The sequence below is a fragment of the Haliotis rubra genome, unplaced genomic scaffold (assembly GCF_003918875.1).
Source record: "Haliotis rubra isolate DU_JTF1 unplaced genomic scaffold, ASM391887v1 Scf1243, whole genome shotgun sequence".
NCBI lineage: Eukaryota > Metazoa > Mollusca > Gastropoda > Lepetellida > Haliotidae > Haliotis > Haliotis rubra.
This window is the reverse complement of record NW_025765163.1, coordinates 190,619-212,941: the sequence shown is the minus strand read 5'-3', so window position 1 is coordinate 212,941 and position 22,323 is coordinate 190,619. Positions and strand designations below refer to the sequence as shown.

Sequence of the window (22,323 nt, the reverse complement as noted above, 5' to 3'; positions counted from 1 at the left end):
GCAATTTGTATAATATTCAAGCAGGTTATATTTCAGATCACTGTCCTCCCACGTCTACCTGACATGCGTCATATGACTGTCTGCAAGTGAATACTTTTTCAAAGTAGTATATAACTCACTCATGCCTGATTGGCAATTTGTATTGGTACTTCTTGATATTTCATTTCTCTTGCAGACAAAACGAACGGATCACAGAGACGTGAAGCTGAAGACATACTGTTTACATTATCTGTAGGTCTGCTGGTTCGACATGGATTTCTTCAAGCCTTGAACTTGATATAACCAACATGTGACATGTTCTGGTGACACCGGGCGGTTTGCTGATATTCTTCATCATGGCAGCAAGGATCTTTCGGTGTCTCCATGCATGTGACAATGCATTATTGTTGTACAACATCACTTGACTCTCCTCCAACAGCAAGCATATCACATAATATGCTGTATTACAGCAACCGAATAAATCGCAAAGGACAAAGAGTAGCTAGTCGTGGTATATTTCACTATAAAGCATTGTCCTATCATGAAATGTTGGTATCTCATGTAAGAAATAAAGAGTTCCTAGTCGTTGTTTTTGGTGTATTTAAACACTACAGTGAGAATAAACCACTACTGTCGTTTATATCATTAATAATTAACACCATTTGTTGACATTAAGTTTACTCTAGTCTGAGATAACAGTGCAGGCAGACACAAAAACCTGGACGTAGAACCTGACTGTCATGAACTTAAGACACGAAACACAATTGTTATTGTAAACAAAATAAGAAATAAGTAAAGTGCTCAACACAGGGAACGTCAGTTGCATTACATGCATTATCAAGTGGCATATTGTGATATCGCAATGTAATATACAGTAATAAAACTGTTCGTAGTGTTTGCTCATATCAGACATTTGTAGGGGTATTTAAACTGTTTATGCCATGTGTCCCTTTCTTGTACAGTTTGTTTAGTAGCCACAGACGTTATGTATTCAACATTATCAAACACTCACACAATTCGCACAATCCCCTTTGATCGACAAAACGTGGAAGATGAATGCATACAGCAACGTATAAAAAGAGCTCGGGTCATCCCCGTTCCACATGTTCTATTCAAGGACATACACTGAATAATGACACCGTGGTCAACGACTTTTGGACACTTACTACATTCTTCATTTACCACGTTGTTCCTGTTTCCTGGTACACTGATCAACATACAAAATGGCTGCGATATTAAACACAAAAGTTCCCTTTGGATACCGTTACCTCATTGTAGCCAGTCATTCTCCCTGATATATACACGATGGACAACCTGCCTGAATGGTCTTCTGCCGGTTGCATTGAATCCCATTAAGGTATATGTAACTGGAGTCGGTAATTGACAACACTACATGTCAGTCAGTGAGTAGAAATACAGGCAAGTGAAACAGAGTTATTTCCCTTGTATTGCAGCTCAGAACTTTAAGGGATATGTACCTCGTGTCGGTAATTGACAACACTACATATTTGTCAGTGAGTAGAAATACAGGCAAGTGAAACACGTTAATGGTCGTCACTGAGTTAATTCCCTTGTATTTCAAGTTAATGTGTGTCTTTGATCCGAGGCGACATGATAACAAATAGGGTGTTTCTTTTGTGATGGGATAAACGTGTTTGTAAAACTTTCACGCCTCAGACGTAGCAGATTTAACGAACTGTAAATACAAGACAATATCATGACGTACCCTTGGAAGAAATACTCGTCCCCATTATAAACCCATATGTTGGTGCCAAACTGGTCCATACATTTGTAATGGTGTAAAGTACGAACAGAATCCTTAAACGGTGTCAGGTTTTATGGAGGCATGGTTTGTCAGTGACCAGTATAATAAATATATGTAGGTGTGTTTCACGCCGGATAACCTGACTCTATGTGACCAGTTGTAGTCATTTATGATGCTTCTACAACAAATAATAACAATGAATAAACATATGGAAATCAAATCAATCCATAAAAGTGCTCATTTGAAACATTTTAAAATTGCGAGAATATATTTTGTGTTGGTTAAAAAGAACACAAAACACAAGGTAACAATGTTATGCAATGAATGTTTTGCACCTAGTTGTTAGTGTGTTTTTTTTAGTTTTACAATAGTTTCATCAAAATGTTTTCTACTGTAGAGGAGTCATGAACAACGATAACCCGAACACCTATATATCAACATCGGAGTGAAATGATAGAAGGGAACCATTTCGTTATATAACAATCATTCATATCATGTCCGTCTGTGAAATACATGTTGTATACAACACACACATGTCACTAAGACGTTTGAGTTGTTTCCCCTTCATTACACGGAGCTATGAAATGACGAGATTGCTGAGCTGATGGTGACACGAAGTAACGCATATGTAGGTCCAGGAAGTATTGCCCGATTTCACAACAGTTTACACAGCCTTGTGTTTAGTGATATCGTCAGTACTCATTGTGAAAATATATTTTGTAGTTAAATTTGGACTATGCTCACAGTCATTTTAGTATTCATTTATTCATATTCGGGATAAATCCTTCTTGCACATTAATATTAAGATGTTTCAACACCAGTTATATTTCAACGTGTTAGTGACAGAGGGGAGGAGAGGTGAAAGTCTCAACAAGGAACACATGACCACGTTGACGAAAGCATGTAAGCATGTGGTTATATCAACCCAGGCTTCATAATACAGACTGGCTACCAGTGGCCCGCTTTGACTGGAACAAGCAGATTCTATGTCTTTCTGAAATACGTCGCTATGATTCCACTAGATGCGATGAAATGACCTGCGAAATAAGTCATCACGAACGTTAAGATAGTGTTAGAACATACTGTCCACGTGGGGATTTGAACGCACCATCACAGGTACATGATGCGTATTAGTCAAATACATAACTACATATATTTGTTACGAGCTGTTTTGGTATATTTGTGAGATAGGTAAGGTACTTTTGTAACCCTAGGACTACACTAGTAACATACACTTACGGCAGCCGTAGAGCTAGAGGTATTTCGACAAGGACACCCAGGACTGTGCCTATGACAGTATGAAGTCTGCAGCCATGGTTGTGTGGATGGACGTCTATCGACTACCAGCAGATATGCCTTGTAACTGTGTGACAAGTTCAGGATAATAGTCGAGTGTTGAGAATAACGTCATAATTGTGTACAGTGTTCATTGTCAGTACAGACAACATGTCATCAAATGAATGTCATTCAACAGTATTTGTAGACATTTAAATAGGCAGTAGGATATAGACGGAAGCATAAATCTTAGTCACGCACTATTTATACTTTTATTTATTTACTCTATATTATTTAAGACCGCTTCTTTGTATCCTCGACCTGTGAAGATCCGGGTTAGAATTGGTCTCCATCAACCCATGCTTGTCGTAAGAGGCGACAAACGGGATCGGGTAGTCAGGCTCGCTGACTTGGGTGACATATGTCATCGTATCCCGATTGACCGATGCCTATGCTGTTGTGTATAAAATATGACATGGGATACATTTGACCACTTTTTAAATGACATTGTGTATTTAATTGCGGAGATCGGTGATCATGCTGTTCATCACAGGCTTGTGAATCTTTGTGTTCCCTCTGTGATTACTTGGACATTATTTAAACACACGCACATATCTGTACAGCATTTTGGAATCTTAACGTGCATGGAATGTATTCCCAAAAATATTTACACTGAATACCTACCTCGTGATTGATAGTTGTTTCATTGGAAATCAAATATATTTCGTCTGCATATCTACCTCGTACGCTGTGTATATCCTGGGTGAATAATGCCAGATATTGATTGGTACCCGGACAAATTAAACTTACAAAGATTCATGTCACTGACGAAGTTACGATTACTAGTACTTATATGCATGCACGAACCCTGTCTGTGTAACATGCACGATACAAACCTTAAGTAAACAGTGTTATCAAGCTCTACCAACTTATCGATCTTTAAAGGGACATACCTTGGGCCACAAAGGTGGTGGTGGTGTGTGGGTTAGTGTTAGTGTGCGTGATGATTTTAGGGGGAGTGGTGGGGTGGGGTGGGGGGTGCATCAATTTTGTACACGTGTACTAGTAGGTTGAGCTATTTTGAGGGCAAATATACTAGTTCTCTGAACTATATATTTTTCATATCGTAGAGTAGTTCGTGTAGAACGTGATATGGTCGTGAAAAGTATTGGTTAAATGGACATTAATTAGATGGTTCACACGACTCCGTACTCAACTTAATTACCTTGTGATGACTTAACTTATAATTCCTGCCGACACTTGCAGTCAACATTTGTCTTTGTTTGGTCACTCCTGCAGCAGCTTCCAAACACCCTTCGTTGTATCTCAGGGACAAGTGGCTCGACGGGAGTCTCAGGGGGTTTCCCTTCTTGGAAAACAATACGGAAGCTTTGGGTTGATTACAACTGATAAGTTATAGGGTTACTTCGCTTCATGACACAATCTTTGACATAGAGTCATAGTACCTATATACAAGAGATCTCCCATGCAAAGTTTACGCTTCCAGAGAATATGAATCACAATAGTTAATTTAGTATTGCGGGTACTTGGGACGAAGTGGTGATTTCCCTTATTCTGTGTCTCACTGACTATATATTGGGCGGACCAATTTAAATCAACGAAAAAGGAAGGCAAGATAATTGCAGAAATTTGTTTTAACATTCAAGTCATATGGGAGATGATGATGATGTTGATGATGATGATGATGATGATGATGATCCTTTTTTCATTCTAGGACGAAATAACCTTGATCATGTCAACAGTAACTCTTCTACTACAGCTGCTATGTTCAGGTAAGAACTTTTATACTTTTAAGGATAGATCGAGTATATATCTACTATTATCTATTTCTATTTGTATCTATATATCTATATCCATTGAACACTTTACAGTTTCAGGTATACCTGGAGCGTCTCATTGCCTCTGGCCGTCTGTGTCAAACCCCTGCCCTGCCTGCGAGATAGGATGGTATGGTGATGTCTGTAACTTCAACTGTTCCTTCTGCGACTGCGGCGGCTGTCACAGGGACACCGGGATATGTAAACAGTGCCGAGCCGGTTACTTCTCTCACACCTGTAACGTGACATGTCCCCCCAACTGTAGATACAGTCATGGTGACAAGCCCCACTGTAGCCGGGAGGCAGGGATCTGTCTTGAAAACTGTCAAGATGGCTGGTGCGGAGACTGGTGTGAAAACAGATGCAGTGATGGATGTGAAGACAGCTCCTGCTACTTCTGGGACGGGTCGTGTGCTAGAGGATGCAGGGATGGTTGGGCCGGTGACAGTTGTGACACCAGGTGTCCAGAGGGGTGTCACGGGAACACATGTGAGAGGTATGGCAGCCATAAGTGCACACAAGGATGTCAACCCGGTGTTCACGGACATCACTGTGACAATCAGTGTAACAGACACTGTAGACATCAGGACTGTTTCTATGACCACGGTATGAAGTCTACAGTCTGCAGACAGGGCTGTGTGGATGGCTGGATGTCCCTCGACTGCAAGATGAAGTGTCCTGGTTACTGTGAGGCATGTTCTCAAGAGACTCGGGAATGTACCAGATGCAAGCCAGGCTACTGGGGATCTGACTGCACTAGACCATGTAGTGACACGTGTTTAAATAGGACATGCGGACCAGATGAACGATGCAGTAGATGTCAGCTCGGTTACCATGGGGACAGGTGTGGAACATATTGTGATGCTGACTGTATCGGGTGCCTGGAGACCAAGGGAGGATGTAGATGTAGGAGGGCGTGCACTCAATCCTGTCTGCATCACAAGCTACCCGACACCACATGTCTCAATGTAACGCAGGAGGAAAGGCACACACGGGTAGGAAGCCTTACCTTCAGCATTCCTCGTGTAACCGTGCCCAATCAGATCAGGTGACGATGGTTGTTGAATAGGATTCAAAGTCGAGAAGTTTTGACATATGACTTGATGTGTACTTAAAGATGAGCCTCTCATCATGGCTACATGACAATGTATTTTTATATTTTATACCTTGGACAGGTACAGCATGTACGGTCTCCACATTCTTTTCTTCTGGTAGTTCAGTTGTTAATATCATTGCTGCCTTTGGCGAATGTTAAATATGTTTCATATCTGTTTTCAAACGTACAAAGAGAATGCAGTGGAAAATGTATGTGTGTTGTATCTGTACTGATGGAGAACAAATTATGCTTTCAGATGCCAACATCCACGAAATGACATCGAGGAATGGATCCAGCTTGTGTAGATTTTCCTTATCACCCTTCATATATCTAGCCATCGTGTTTACGTTGTCACCCATCGCTGATGTTATCTGTTCATTGCACTGTAAACCCGGCGGGCACACAACGTTCAATCAACGTTGAATCAACGTTGAATTTTGTTTGTTTGGTTGATCAACCTTTCATAAACGTTGATTCAACGTTTATCATGCGACCAAAGAAAGTTAGTCGAGATTCGTTTAGTTGTCAACGTTGTTTCAACGTAAGGAGCCAACAAAATGTCAACTAATTGTTTCCTTGGCAAATTTGATACATAATTCATATTGGTAATAGGTATCCAACTTAGCAACTATCATTTCGGAACATTAATTTCATAAAAGATCAAGATCGAGCTAGTGACACATGTAATCCACATTGTACATGCTTCTTCATAAAAATTATCATCACCCCCAAGCCATACATTATGAACGGTCCCTTAGGGCAGCTATACAAAATCGAATATAATTTATCAACAGTTTATATTGCATCACATTATTTTGAACATTTGTTCGTTTGAATAAGTCTATCAGTAAATTATGCATTGAGCAAGCTCTGAACGCTGTCAACATATTCATATTATTTTGGGGGATTGGGGTGGGGGGTGGAGAATAGCGAAAGGAAATCTTTCTCAGATCATGCAACGAAAATTCACATCAAAATGCCGCCGTGATATTGCTGGAATATTGCTAAAAGCGGCGTGAAACTAAACTCAGTCAGTCAGGCACATCAAAATGTCTTGTGCAAGTCTTTGTTAAGGATGAAATTGCATATTTATTTACAAAATGTGTAACTTCACTGATGATGCTTTGATGGGACAATTAACAAAACTGCACTCACAGACTTTCATTCTTAGACTTGTTTCGAAGGGATGTGATGATTCATGTCTCTTAAAGGTTAAAATGTTACATACAAAAGAAGTAATTTAGTAAGGAACATATAATTATGAAATAAGATATAATTTTAATGGAATTTGCAGAAATCTCATCTTCGAAGACTGGGTGGCATCAATTTCATGGATCACATAAAAAGGAGCAATGCTAAGGTAACAAGTTTTTAACATTTCACTTGTTTCCAGTATATCCACCACAAACGTTGATCATGTAACAGGATAATTTGACAATGATTTCTCCCGGAGATGTTTAGTTTAATGAGCACTCCCTTGCTTGGCGCCATATTGTTTTTCGCCGTAAAGAGCTGGATGCGAGAAAGCACGCGAGAGGACAGAAGTCATAAATATATAGAGATATATAGATGTTTATTGCTGGGAGACACACTTTTCAGGTATTTGGTCAGCTGTAGAATTTGAATATGATGTTTCTTTATTATGGTCAAAGTGTAGGTTTTTCATTATTTTGCATTTAAATGTGTGTGCAGTGAAACATACTGAGATTTGGAAGAGTCCATTATTTAGAGTACAGGTATTGTCAGATATCAGCATTTTATGTACATGTTCCCTTGTCAAGATCATCTATCGAGTATATTAGAGAGAAGGTGTATATTTGTAGTGTTTAAAATCAGAGTTATTTTCAGTGTATGACCTACATTTCAATATGTTTTGGCCACCTGTCACCCCTTTGGTCAAATAGAGTAGGACTTCCATTTCTTGGAATTGAGAGTCAGAGATACACTGTTTCCAAGAATTTGCGTGTGCCAGCGATGTTTGTTTACGACTACATTTAAGTCTATTTGAGTGTAGATTGGAGTTGTAAGAGATGTTATTCAGTGTCTTATTGGTATGATAGATTATTTCTGGCAGTGTAGAGTTTAACTGTTTAATCTCATTATTTTATTGTTCATGATTCAGAGAAGCATAGTTATGACGTCGCAGATATTATAGGCACACATAATTCATTATATGAGAGATTTTCTAAGCGTTCCTATAAGAGATTAAGTGTAAACATTTCTGAATTATGAAGAAGTTATTTGTCTGAGTTTTATGAGTGTACAAATGACAAAGTAGATGATATGGAATATACTGTATACTTATGAGAGCTCATTATTGTTTTCAGAACTCCATGATCCATACTTCCTTGTGTTTGGGAATAAATGGTGTTGGAAGACCACCCACAATAGACTTGTTCTTTGACCTGTGAACCACCACCCATTTTGTTTTCTTATCATTTAATGTAAAATGGCTTTTGTTACAATTTATGACTCCTGTTAGCAAAATTGCTACATCAGTACAACTCATATTTAATTTGAAATAATCGTTTCCGAGAATCTCCAAAGAAAACTAAATCTGACAGAATAACAACAATCTTCCATTGTTTTGCAGGACAATGTCAAACAATTTGATGTCAAGAATGAATGTTGATGGGCAGAACGGCAAGTTTTCTTTTAAGAATACAAGGTTGTATTCAATCATCTCTGGTAATTTAATTACAAAATGCAGTATTTTCATCATGACCATAGCAAATAATATATGACAGTAAAGCATCGTCTAATTCATCCTAATTCATAGTCTAATTGAATAATCAACTTGCAGTTGAGGATTTTCTTTGAAAATGTTTAAGAAAACTTCCATTCCTTTAGTTGAAAATATAAATTGTTTACATTTTTCGTCACATTTTGTATTGATGCTGTTCATATGTTCACATGGCAAGTTACAGCAGTGAAATGAACCTTTCAAGTGATTGATTAAACAAATACTTGAATCATTTAAGACAAAATATCTTCCATATAAAATTATTCATGTATTTAAATATAAAATTTCAGAAGGTGTCCTATCTCATGGGAATGAGATGGGAATGCATCCGAAGCAAATTTCAAGAAAGAGTTAGGAACGTTTCTGAAGTATCCACCTGACCGCCAGGCAGAGAGTGGCAGAAAGAAGAGAAGCTGTATGTCAGTTTAATGCTATATGCAGATGATATTGTGTTATTATCACAACAGAGATCACCTACAGACTATGTCATGTGTGATGTTTTACATTATGCTTTAAACCACGTTTCTCTGTGTGCGTTTGTGTTCATAAAGATTTCATAAAAAGGGTCTTCAGGTATAGTTCCTGTTCACCTTGGATCCCTTTCATGGTGAAAGTAATTGCATTGTGTTTATTCAGGGATCTGTCTAATAGCTGAAATTCAGACAAAATGTCTTCTCGGGACAATTTCCACCTTTTCAAGATAACAATACAACAGTAAATAGTTTTTTTTAATTTGGAATACTCTTTTCTTCTTACTGGAATTACACGTCCAACTGACATAAAACTTAAATGAACATTATATTGAATGTGGAATTTTAACCAAGTATTTTATCAGGTAAATATTTTTACTGCAATTTTATGTTAGAACACTGTTTATTGCAGGTAGCTTTTGGGGTATTTTAGCTTGATGCATGAGTTTGGTGATACTTTAGTGTAGTTTAAAGATGAAGTGCGAGTCTATTTACAGGAAAGCGTAATACCTCCCAGACACAACCACGGAACAACCCATTTTCAACGTTAATAATATGTCAAACTTCAACGTTGATTCCACGTCGGATATCTACGTCTAACAAACTTTCATATACAACCATGGAACAACCCATTTTCAACGTTAATAATATGTCAAACTTCAACGTTGATTCCACGTCGGATATCTACGTCTAACAAACTTTCATACACAACCACGGAACAACCCATTTTCAACGTTAATAATATGTCAAACTTCAACGTTGATTCCACGTCGGATATCTACGTCTAACAAACTTTCATACACAACCACGGAACAACCCATTTTCAACGTTAATAATATGTCAAACTTCAACGTTGATTCCACGTCGGATATCTACGTCTAACAAACTTTCATATACAACCTTTTTTCAACGTTGATAGTAGGTCTAATTTCAACGTTGAGGACCAACCTATTCTCAACGTGTGTTTGCGTTTGTGTGTATCTTGTATTGAATGTACACCGATATATATAAATATATATGACAAGAATATATAATAATAATCACATATAGTTCACAGGAATTGTCAACTACAATAAAGGGAAAAAAATGTCCCGTTACATTAAAGACGTTCGGAGCATTATAAGAAGTAGCATAAAATGCAAATGAGAGTAGCCTCTGTTGGACCTGGTGAGTCTGTGAAGGTATCCTCGCTTGTCAGTCAAGGCAACGTGTGTGTTGAATCTGGGATGATCTTATATTTGTGTTGCTGAGCGGTGACAGCAGTGGGAAGTCATAAGTAATGAGATTTCACATAATGTGAACTAAATGTACAGGTTACACTCGAGGTAACGTCCTCTGAAAGTACATGTGTTGTCAGTTAACAAGTGTTTGAGAGAGGGCTAGGACATGAACATGTATGTTTCAGTTTGAATACTGTTGTGGATACTGTGGAATATACTGCTCACAAAAAGTAGGGGATATTGAAAAGTTGAGACAAATAAAAGCAAACGTATGTTTAATTGTCATTTGAAAACAATGTTCATGTGGAAATAGGGATGTCTAGCACTAGTTGTCAACAAATTAACTTTGATAACGGTGCAGATGTTCTTTGTGGATATTGCGAAGTTCATCAGGGGTGATAACCCAAATGTCACAAACCGGTCAATAACGGGCGGGTCCACCATTAGTTGCCAAACAAGCATGGCATCGACGTCTCATACTCCTAATGAGGTGACCAATGTCAACTTGAGGAATCCTCTGCCATTCCTCTTGAAGTGCCACGCCCAGTTATGCCAAATCTCGACATGAGGGTGCCGCCCCTCCACTCGTCGTACGAGAATATCCCACAGATGTTAAATGGCTGAGAGATCGGGGGACATCGCTGGCCATGGAAGAGTTTGGATTCGGTACTGCGAGAGATGATCAATGACAACGCGAGCACGGTGAGCCCTGGCGTTATCATCCTGGAAAATGACACCTTGTCCGTGGCGGCGAGCATACGGCAGGACGTGTGGCGTGATGATGTAGTCACGTTAGTAGATACCAGTGACTCTCCCTTGGCAGATGTGGAGATCGGTCCTGCTCGTCATCGCGATCCACCCCACACCATAACAGACCACCTTCCATATCGATCATGAGGAATCATGGTGGCGTTCACCAGGGCGTCTGCCAGACACGATGACGGCCGTCACTGAAGTCTAAGGTGAACCTTGACTCATCGACGAACATCACATGGGACCACCGGGCATTGTTCCACCGCTGGCAACGGGATGAAACGTCGCCTTGCTCGAAGGTGTGCAGCATGGAGACGGTTCCGTATAGAGATGCGGCTCCCAGTGGCCTGTCTGTGTACTTGCTGCAGCTGTGTCGCATTTTGTCGTCGATCACAGAGGGCTCCAGTGATGATCCGCCGGTCATCGCGTCTCGTGCTACATCTGTGGCGACCGCTTCGAGGCCTATCCTGCACTGTTCAAGTGGCAGTGTAACGTGCCCACGGCCTGCTGACTACAGACTGCGAGACACCCAGTTGTGCTGCTGTGTGGGCTTGTGTTCTTCCGGCCTGGAGCATCCCTATGGCTCTCAATCTTTCGTCTTCTCGTAATCTTCGCATGGTAGAAAGGGGTGAAATGGTGGATTGACCTGGTGGTCACCGTGCAACATGCTTAGGTTGGCCAATGGTTATACTCAAACATACTTAAAGTACTCGGAGGAATCTATATTCCTGCGTCTTTGCCCCTGTCTTTAACTTCAGTACCCGCTACTTTTTGTGAGCAGTATATGAATGCTGAAAAGTCCGGAATATGATGTGATGTGATGTGATGTGATATCATATCATATCATATCATATCCATATTACGATGCGAGAGACCAGAAATAGACTTTATACATTGTACTCATATGGAGAACATACGTCTTCGTGACGAGCGAACGTTTCAGTCATCAGGCTAACCCACCGCCCAGTAGAATATAAAAAAGAGCTGAATGAACTATATGTGGACGTATTGCAGTTCAGTGGAGACTAACACCAGTAGATTTGACGATCCATTACAGTTCAGAATGAGCACTTGTTAAATGTTGCTGATGCGCTGATGCCAGACAGGACGCCAAGTAGCACATCATCCTGCACGATGAGAGCGTTAGGTTCGTTTGAGACATTAGGTTTGGTAGCGTGTAACAATACAAGTATGTGTTTCAACCGGCACCAGATAGTATCATCCGCAGTCAGTTTACTCAACTGAATGAATAAACATTTTACATCAGTTCATAAACACCAATTGTTAATATCATAATATTTTAGATGAATACTTTGCTCAAGTCCTCAGTCTGAAATTGATACATTTCATTTTCTGATCACAAGAGACCATTATTTATTTACCACCTCATCAATATTACTATCTGAAATTATACAAGTGCAAATGTGTTCAAATTATTGAGAAATGTTTACTTATAGCATTAGAAAATATCACCCCAATTTCTTCCTTTTGACGATCATATTGAGTCCTCCTTGCCACCCGGTAACATTTCTTTAACTGTCACGTGGTATGTTATAGCATACATAGTGCTCAATGGGTGCATTAGTGACAAGAACTGTGGAGGTGTCTCTGGTAAGTACGGCAATCCGCCTGTTTCTATATGATTCACTTGGAGGTAATAACGATACCTATGTACAACTGAGTAATTGTCCGCATAGTGTTAGGATAAGGTTGTTTATTCGTAGTTTTTGTTTGAGGCACGAGTTGTCCAATCGTTTAGTGCACCGCTGTCGGTTTTGCTGGGTCCCATATTCCTGCTTTGGTAAAACAAATCCTAGATTCACAACTACCGATTTTGCTTCTCAGTCATCAGTACCATGTTATTGAGCTTTATCAAATGGGAAAACTTCCAAGACTTGTATCACCTTGGGGTTTCGGAACACATTGTGCCAACACACCTCCAAATAACTGAAATAATGGTCAACGTTAAACTCAACTCACTCACAGACACTACGTTGTTTTAGTTGTGACATCGACGACCTAGGAATGGATGTGACGTACCTGTTGGTGGCGTTTTTCTGTGTGTCAGGCCTACGAGAAGGTACGTCCATGTTGATTTAAAATGGGTTATCACGTGAAAAACAGAAAACAAATATAAAAATAGAAATGTTGTACAACTGGAGCATTATGAAAACGTACTTTTTTGTATGTCCAAAAGCAGTTATTTGTTACATAAACAATAAAGCTCTTTTTAGAAAAATAATCAATAAAACAAAATACGTGTCAACATGTTTCACTTATCACATATTCATAAGGAAATATAATAATACTAGCTTCACTGCATAGTTTCTGTGGTGGCACAGTATTATTCAGACAACACTCTGTGGTATAATGTCACTACTTCCAGTGCTCCTGGCTCCATGCTGTGACCACTGTGAGGGCCAACCTACAGACGCTGACTGTCAAATATGCAGGAATAGAACCAGGACCTGTTCTGAACCTTTACAGGTTGGTACAGTTTAACGTTCGATTTCTGTTTCCTTACAATAGAGATGACTGCTTAACAGCATTGTCGCAAAACAGGACATATGTGTTGCAGTACAAGGCTTATTGGTGAACATGTATTTCTTACATGTAAAATAATTTCGCTTACTGCATTCGACTAATTTGTAAAAGGTTCTTTCTATTCTTTACGAAATATTTAGTGTTTGACAAATTAGGGAACAAAATCGTGAAATCAATTTTCAGTAACCATTACCATAGTCAAGAGTGACTAATGACATAGCTGCATCAATCATTCACTCACAGGCCTACAGATCTCTGAGTGAGTGACTAATGCCATAGCTGCATCAATCATTCACTCATAGGCCTACATATCTCTGAGTGAGTGACTAATGACATAGCTGTATCAATCATTCACTCACAGGCCTACATATCTCTGAGTGAGTGACTAATGACACAGCTGCATCAATCATTCACTCACAGGCCTATAGATCTCTGAGTGAGTGAGTTTAGTTTTACGCCGCACTCAGCAATATTCCAGCTATATGACGGCGGACAGATCTCTGAAACATATTCGGGTTGATGTAAACATAGCAAAAGCCCTCCAATTAAACTACATTTTCATCTGGATGTTCTTGTAAAACGAGTGTAAACAAGTTCATACCAAAGTGTACGCATTGGGCTACGAGCACAACAATGTCTTGTCACCGAACCAAAATCTTTATTCATATGTGAAGAGACTGTTGCCTCGATTTTGATATTTTATTTATTTTCATCCTCAAGTTTTGAAAAAAATGTATTTCTCTTCCTCTTACAACAGACAACCCCGGGTGAAATGGTACAGCCTTACTTGTGTCCAAACCGTAGTGTTTGTCTACAGTGTCGGGAGGCACTTAGCTATGGAAAGAAGTGTGACAAACGTTGTCCTCCAAACTGCAAAGGTGGATGCGCCAAAGTGACTGGTATTTGCACAACGTGTGCATCGGGATTTAGAGGAGCCAAATGTGAAACACCTTGCAGGCCAGGTTGTGAGGTATGTCCTCGTTACACGGACGGATGTTTCACGTGTTTGTCTGATCGCTATTACGGCAAGGACTGCAGGTTTCCTTGTCCACAGAACTGTCTTCAATGCAAGAAAGCCACAGGAGACTGTATTGAGTGTGTGCCTGGATACAGCGGGAAACAGTGTAAGTGTTACTTTATACATCCGTATTTACTGTACTCAGCTGCATGTGATTCCAGTCTATACGTTCTGAGATAAATACATGGTATCCATAAACATTTCTGTCTTTTACGTATTTGAGGAGCACTGGCTTGGGTGAAAATGTATTAATCCATTGGGATTTCAACATTTGAACGGTAGAAATTTCTACATCATATTTATATCTATTTGATTCAGATTCAAAGTGTATGTGTTCAAATCAATGAAATTCAGATATGTATGCAATAATTTTAACCTTACATTTCAGACCGGAGACGAACCCTGCAACTGGCAGTCGGAATACGTCAACCATGGACGTGAGGGCGAGACATGGAACGCTGAATAATGAATCTAGGGGTTACACGGTCAACTGCATCTGTACAAACTGGAGACATGGGTTGAGCATGTAATACAATGAGGTATCACCCCAAACCAAGTATCCCGAAGAAACTATGTGAAGATGGTCGGTTTCATCCATTAAAGAGTCCAACAGAACGAGCTGATTCAGGAGATGCAGATAATCATCCTATGGCTGCCCAATTTGGAAACAGCAAGATGGATGGAGATGCATGGCCTGCTGATTTGGACTGTTTGTCTTAAGATCATGCGATTTCCAATTCAAGCGGTGGTTTACATCTGTTCAAGGTGGATTCAAACAATAGATTTGGACATGGTCAACTGTGAAAATTCTAAAAGTGTGCCAATGCCTGTAGATAAACAAATTAACAGCAATAGGTTCAGGCATATCCCATGTTGAGAAAAGCGTTGATGTGATATGAACTGATATTGCCCACGGTGTGAATACTCAACTCTTGTTCTGTTTTGATGATTTCTGTTGTGTTTTAGCTTGACACACTAAAAAGGATATGTGATTGCTCTATTACAATAATTTTACTGTGTTGAGAACTGTGTGCTTAAGCCGGACAAACTGGAAAATGATTCAAACTGGAGGACGCCCCACTGTGTACAAATGTACAATGTACAATGTGGTATTAGGTAGCTTCTGTGAGATAACTATTACAAGATTTATTATGATTATAACACATCTTCTTACAGTGCAGACGCTTGGCGTGAATGACTATCCGAGCAGAAGTTTGCTGAACGCTGTGTCGCCCCGTTGTAGATTAGCTTAATATTACAGTCTCGCAAGGAAAGGTTCCCGAACCGGACATGCAGTCGTGTGTACGGGAGCGACGCTTCCCCTTTCGCTGTCCAAGCTGTCCAGCACACAGGCCCTCGTGTCGTGCGAGGATTAAACATTAATAACAATATTTTTTTAGATGACCTCCGACTCGAGTCGGGGGGTCATCTCGAAATGTCTTTCTTCTTTTTCTTAAATCTTTAATCCTCGCAAAGACACGAGGACATGTGTCTAGCATTGCATACATAAGCTTCTAACATAACGAGTGGTTTGATCCGATAACTGTTACACTACTCAGACTGGGACAACTTCCACCTATGTGTAGGTATATTAATATCAGAGTGCGGTTGTACAATGGGATCTTAGGGCTAAGGTGATCGTAACGCTCATACCGACAATCGTAGTGGTTATGTCGTTGTGTACCACAGCACTCTGGACTGCTGTATAGTAGAACTGACAAGTTAAAAATCAGGGTCTCCTTTCACGAAGCAACCTTTACTAAGGTTAACCTTAACTCCCATTCTTTAACATTGCACTAAGGTTACCTTAGTGACTTACGGTCACCTTAGTCCTTTGTGAAAGGAGGCCCAGAGCTGCTAACCTTTGAGCATTAGCGTGTTTAGGTGTATTCAGGTTGTGAGTCCATGCTAAATGTACTTACAGTTCATATATGGAGGCATTATGGTCTCAAAACATAACTCATGTGTTGATGGTGTATGTAGTTTGTTTTCTATTAAGACAGAAGTACTAAATTTGAAGTGAATATGGCTTACTTAGAAAAAGCGATTTTCATAAATATTTAGTTGACTTCCAATCCTTGGTCATTAACACGTTAGAAACAGAACTCACCTCGATCCCATTTTTTTTAAAGTGTTTACATCAGAAATACCTAACTAATACTTAATGAGTCAGATGAACTTCAACATATCAGGTGACACATATTAACGTATTTCCCCTAGTAAGATTTACAGCATCCAGCATATCAAATTGCAGGACATGCAAGTATCGGGTTTCACAAAATATGACTGACTGACTGAGTTTGGTTTTACGCCGCTTTTAGCAATATTCCAGCAACATCACGGCGGGGGACACCAGAAATGAGCTTCACACATTGTACCCATGTGGGGATTCGAACGCGGTTCTTCGGCGTGACGAGCCAACGCTCACAAAATATGAAGTACTCCCGGGAATGTTTACAATACATTCTTTCGAATAGGTCTAATATACTTCCCACCCGTGAAGATCCGGGTTAGAATTGATCTTCAGTGATCCTTGCTTGTCGTAAGAGGCGACTAAGGGGATTGTGTGGTCAGACTCGCTGACTTGGTTGACATGTCATCGCGTCCCAATTGCGTAGATCGATGCTCATGCTGTTGCTCATTGGGTTGGTTGGTCCAGACCAGATTATTTACAAACCGCCGCCATATAGCTGGAGTATTGGCAAGTGCAGCGTAAAACTATACTCACCCACTCACTAATACACTTCCATACCCCTTTTGCGTTGTTCAAAATGTGCAGATCGCAAAGTGGCACAATCACAAACACAGACACTTTCACAGTGATTATCTTACAGTGTACACCAGCACACACGCGTGAAGAAATAGATAATTGTGTATTGGACAATGTACACTGGGACGGGAATAGGTTTTACATGATATATACATTTATACTATGCATTTTACACTTTAGGAACTGTATAAAAGACATTCCTCGCTAAGTACAATTCTTCACTGTGTGCAGGTCTACTATTTACACAAATAATCAAACACCGGTCACCTTGAGCAATGTAATGTGCAGTTGTCACGGATTGGTAACCTGAGTCAGCCAGGTGTAGTGTTACACCATTTGTAGTCCCTGTGAACACTCACTGCGTGAATCCTACCTGAAGAATCACAGCACAAATTCCTTAAGGTGGTGAGTTATATATTTAGATATCTTCTTCATGTTTCCTTTTGGTTTCAGTCTCAGTGAACCTCAGTATGGGATGATTTGTAATATTCAGGTATTACATACATACATACATACATACATACATATTCATACATTCATACATACATACATACAATACATACATACATACATACAACATACATACATATACATACATACATACATACATACATACGTACGTACGTACGTACGTACGTACGTACGTATACATACATACATACATATACATACATACATACATACATACATACATACATACATACGTACGTACGTACGTACATACATACATACATACATATTCATACATTCATACATACATACATACAAACACACACATACATACATACATACATACATACTGAGGTATCGTGTGCGTGTCTGTATGTAGTGTATGGAAGTCGATCCATCGTATTACTATGAACGTTGTTTGTTGATAGGATGATCATAGTCATTAGTGACGTCACAAGTTTATACATATGAGGCGTCACAAGTTTATACACATGAACTTTTGGACAGGTATGATAATGAAGAATACATTTCTTGAAATGGCTTTGGTGGAAATAGGAGAATTTAATGAACATCTATGAGCGTGGGGCATTGTCCGTACATTATTTACCATCTATACTATTTATGCTATATCCGAAATTTCCTCCTCGCTAAATGGGTCTTTACGCTTGGAATTTTGAAGAAATGACACTTGGTACATTTTTGGCATGGACTGGGACATCCCCACGAAAAAATCTGCCATCTCAAGTCAACCACACACCGAAAATAACGGAAAAATCACCCCATTGTTATGTAGATGAAAGCATGTGATAACAAAGGGACCACTGTGACGTCACTGCCCGAGCTCTGCCGAGGCTGGGATAACGATATGCATACCCGCAGGTTGTTGGATTAGTGCAGTTCTTCGGTGCTTTTTAGATTAACAATAAAATCACTTATGACTTTTCTTAAAATTGTAAATAAGTATACTTTCTTTTGTCCATTTGAAGATATGCATTTGAACAAAATATCACCAGAGCCCACAGTGACGCTGACCGACCAGACAATTTGTTATGAATGCAGTGTAGGATAAGTATGTAGTTAAATGTAATTCTTTGAACTATGACACCATAGCGACAAAGGAATACAGAAAAGGCGTTTCGAAAGTTTTCCTAACATACTGACAGGGCTTTGAGTAACTGACTGGTGTAAGTAGGCGGGATTACAAATTGATCACATGCTGAGTATCCTGCATAACAAGAATCACGATGTAATTACAACTGGAGACTATATGCACATATCTTCGTCTCCATCCCAGCAACCGTTACATAATCATGTCGACATTCTCATTGAGTCTGTACCTACACTAGTTTTCTATTACTGGTGCCATCAAGTGCAACTAAGCAACGGCTTCTATTAAATTAATTTTAAGATATCATGTTCGTAATTCGGTCTTGCTTACATCATAACAAGAGTATTAGAATTTGATGGTGTCGGCGCATTTAGCACGGGTGCACATCCGCACATTTCCACACATTATACCTCCATTAAGACAAAATACCATTTATTATCGATTACGATTATAACAATAACATCTACAGAGACTCCATGACCAAGGCGTAGACATTCAATCATTGATAGAAGATAACTGGACACAGCAGTACGACATCGGTGACATGCATGATTCAGGGCTATACTACAACACATCGAGTCACTCAGTCGGGAAACAATGTTCCTAGAAACAAACGTCCCAAAACAGCCGTCTATAAACATGTCGGGAAGTCACGGAATCACTTTCACTTGATGTTCAGTTTCAGTTGATGCTTTATCAAGATGGAAATGGCGAGAACCCCGCTGTTGGTACTGTGTAAGTATTAGGGACTAACTTAATCCATTTAAGTGTCATTAAAGTAATTAATGAAATAATTCAACACGGTTTGAAAGGATTTATACAAACAGGACAAGCCTATTCTTGTGTTAGGATAGGATGGTATGACAGGGTATAATGTGCACACAGACTGCAGTATATCTGGACAGTGAGCCGCCATGAAAAACATCCGAAATATCACGCTTGGGCGAATTAAGGTGATTCTAAAAAAACAACAAATCTTATATAATGTTACAATATTTTAAATACGACATTCGAATTAAAACAATACAAAGACGTATACTTTGTTAAGTATGAAAATGGTTTGCACGTCGATCGCGCGTAAAATGAGTTCCATAATATGTTGTCGCATTACGTATACGCATATAAATGTAAATTAATAATCTCTAAATTAATCCAGGCATTAAACCAATGTGAACAATATCAGTACATCTGTTTCAGTATTCTTCATGCACCAGTCATCAGCTGAGACCCACTGTTTCTGGTCATCATACGACGCGTACGGTCGTTGTATTGACTGTCACAGAGGCTGGTATGGGGGCTACTGCAGCTACAAATGTCCCGGCAACTGCGACATCGGCGGCTGTCACAGGGACACCGGGATATGAGTACAGTGTGACGCCGGCTACCACGCCACCAACTGTACAGTAACTTGTCCCCCCAACTGTAGATACAGTCACGGTGACAAGCCATACTGTAGCCGGGAGACAGGGCACTGTCTGGCAAACTGCATGGAAGGCTGGTGGGGAAAGAAGTGTGAACACAGATGCAGTGATGGATGTGAAGACAACTCCTGCTTCTTCTGGGACGGGTCGTGTGCCAGAGGATGCGGGGATGGTTGGGCCGGTGACAGTTGTGACACCAGGTGTCCAGGGGGGTGTCATGGTAACACATGTGAGAGGTACGGCAGCCATAAGTGCACACAAGGATGTACACCCGGTGTTCACGGATATCACTGTGACAAGCAGTGTAACACTCACTGTAGACATCAGGACTGTTTCTATGACCACGGTATGAAGTCTACAGTCTGTAGACAGGGCTGTGTGTATGGCTGGATGTCCCTCGACTGCAAGATGAGGTGTCCCAGTAACTGTGAGGCATGTTCTCAAGAGACTGGGGAATGTTCCAGATGCAAGCAAGGTTACTAGGGATCTGACTGCACTAGACCATGTAGTGACACGTGTTCAAACAAGACATGTGACAGAGGTGATGGGCGATGCTCTGGTTGTATACCTGGTTACTATGGAAACACCTGTGATACGGGTTGTGGGGCTGACTGTATGAGATGTCTCCAGGTAGACGACGGTTGTGGATGTAGGGAGGAATGCCACACGATGAGCCTGCAGCACCATCAGCAGGGAGGAGCATGTGATGATGTACACCGAGGAGGGAAATGTAAGCAAACAAAATTTAATACTGGAGATACAGACACGTCCTCAGATATGTCCATAGATATGTGTTGTTAAAAAATGATGCCACAAAGGCATGTGCTACTATAAAATGCATTTTTGATACATGGCACAAAATGTAAATATGAACATCACGGGTTTTTTTAGTCGCAATTTGTAAAATATTCAAGCAGGTTTTATGTCAGTATGTGATTAATACAGTGTTTTGTAATCCTTCTGTCCACATTACCTTATCCTTTGACGAGATCAGTCCTCCTTCGTCTACCTGACATGCGTCATATGACTGTCTGCAAGGGAATACATTTTCAAAGTAGTATATAACTCACTCACGCCTGATTGGCAATTTGTATTAGTACTTCTTGATATTTGATTTCTCTTGCAGACAAAACGAACGGATCACAGAGATGTGAAGTTGAAGACATACTGTTTACATTATCTGTAGGTTTGCTGGTTCGACATCGACTTCTTCAAGCCTTGAACTTGATATAACCTTGATATTATTCCTTGTGTTATATTTTGGTACATTTAAACACTACAGTGAGAATTAACTACTCCATACCGTCGTATATTTAATGAATAATTAGAACCATTTGTTGACATTACGTTAATTCTTGCCTTAGAAATATAATGGATCAAGAAACTAATTTTCATAAACAATATACATCAAACACAGCTGTTGTAAACAAAACAAGTGAAGTGCTCAACACAGGGAACGTCAGTTACATTACATGCATTATCAAGTGGCGAGGTAGCACATTGTGATATCGCAGTGTAATATACAGTAATAAAACTGTTCGTAGTGTTTGCTTATATGAGACACTTATTGGTGTATTTAAACTGCTTATGTTATATATGACTTGTATGTGGAGTGGGTGGGCTATGTTTGTTGGTCACACACGTCATGTATTCCACTTGATCAAACACTTACATAGTTCTCCTGTTAACCTTTGACCGATTTCGAAACGTGGAAGATGAATGACAGAAGAGCTCGGATCACCATTGTCTGTCATGTTCTATTCAAGAACATACACTGAATGATGACACCGTGGTCAACGTCTTTTGAACACTTACCACGTTGTTCCTGTTTCCTGGTGACAGAAAAAATGACAGAACATTCCACACTTTAAAG

General features: G+C 39.8%; 2 protein-coding genes and 1 long non-coding RNA gene across 4 annotated transcripts in view; all 3 read left to right on the top strand.

The window, feature by feature from the left end:
- LOC124266289 (scavenger receptor class F member 1-like) overlaps nucleotides 1-22,323 on the top strand; it is a gene marked incomplete at its 3' end in the record, with an annotated part of 79,245 nt that overhangs the window by 28,277 nt on the left and 28,645 nt on the right. The window lies entirely within an intron of this gene.
- LOC124266277 (scavenger receptor class F member 1-like) overlaps nucleotides 1-22,323 on the top strand; it is a 47,173-nt gene that overhangs the window by 1,657 nt on the left and 23,193 nt on the right. Inside the window, exon 3 of one of the 2 annotated variants that reach the window (XM_046701098.1) lies at nucleotides 176-326. The exons of the other annotated variant lie outside the window; for it this stretch is intronic. Coding sequence (XP_046557054.1) covers nucleotides 176-282 — 107 coding nt within the window. The 3' untranslated portion in view covers nucleotides 283-326. Of the gene's footprint in view, nucleotides 1-175; nucleotides 327-22,323 lie in introns of those variants that run through there. 2 annotated transcript variants of the gene reach the window in all.
- Nucleotides 17,865-20,486, top strand: LOC124266285. The gene is made up of 3 exons (XR_006895719.1): nucleotides 17,865-17,876; nucleotides 19,709-19,764; nucleotides 20,227-20,486. It is a non-coding gene; the product is annotated as an uncharacterized LOC124266285 (long non-coding RNA).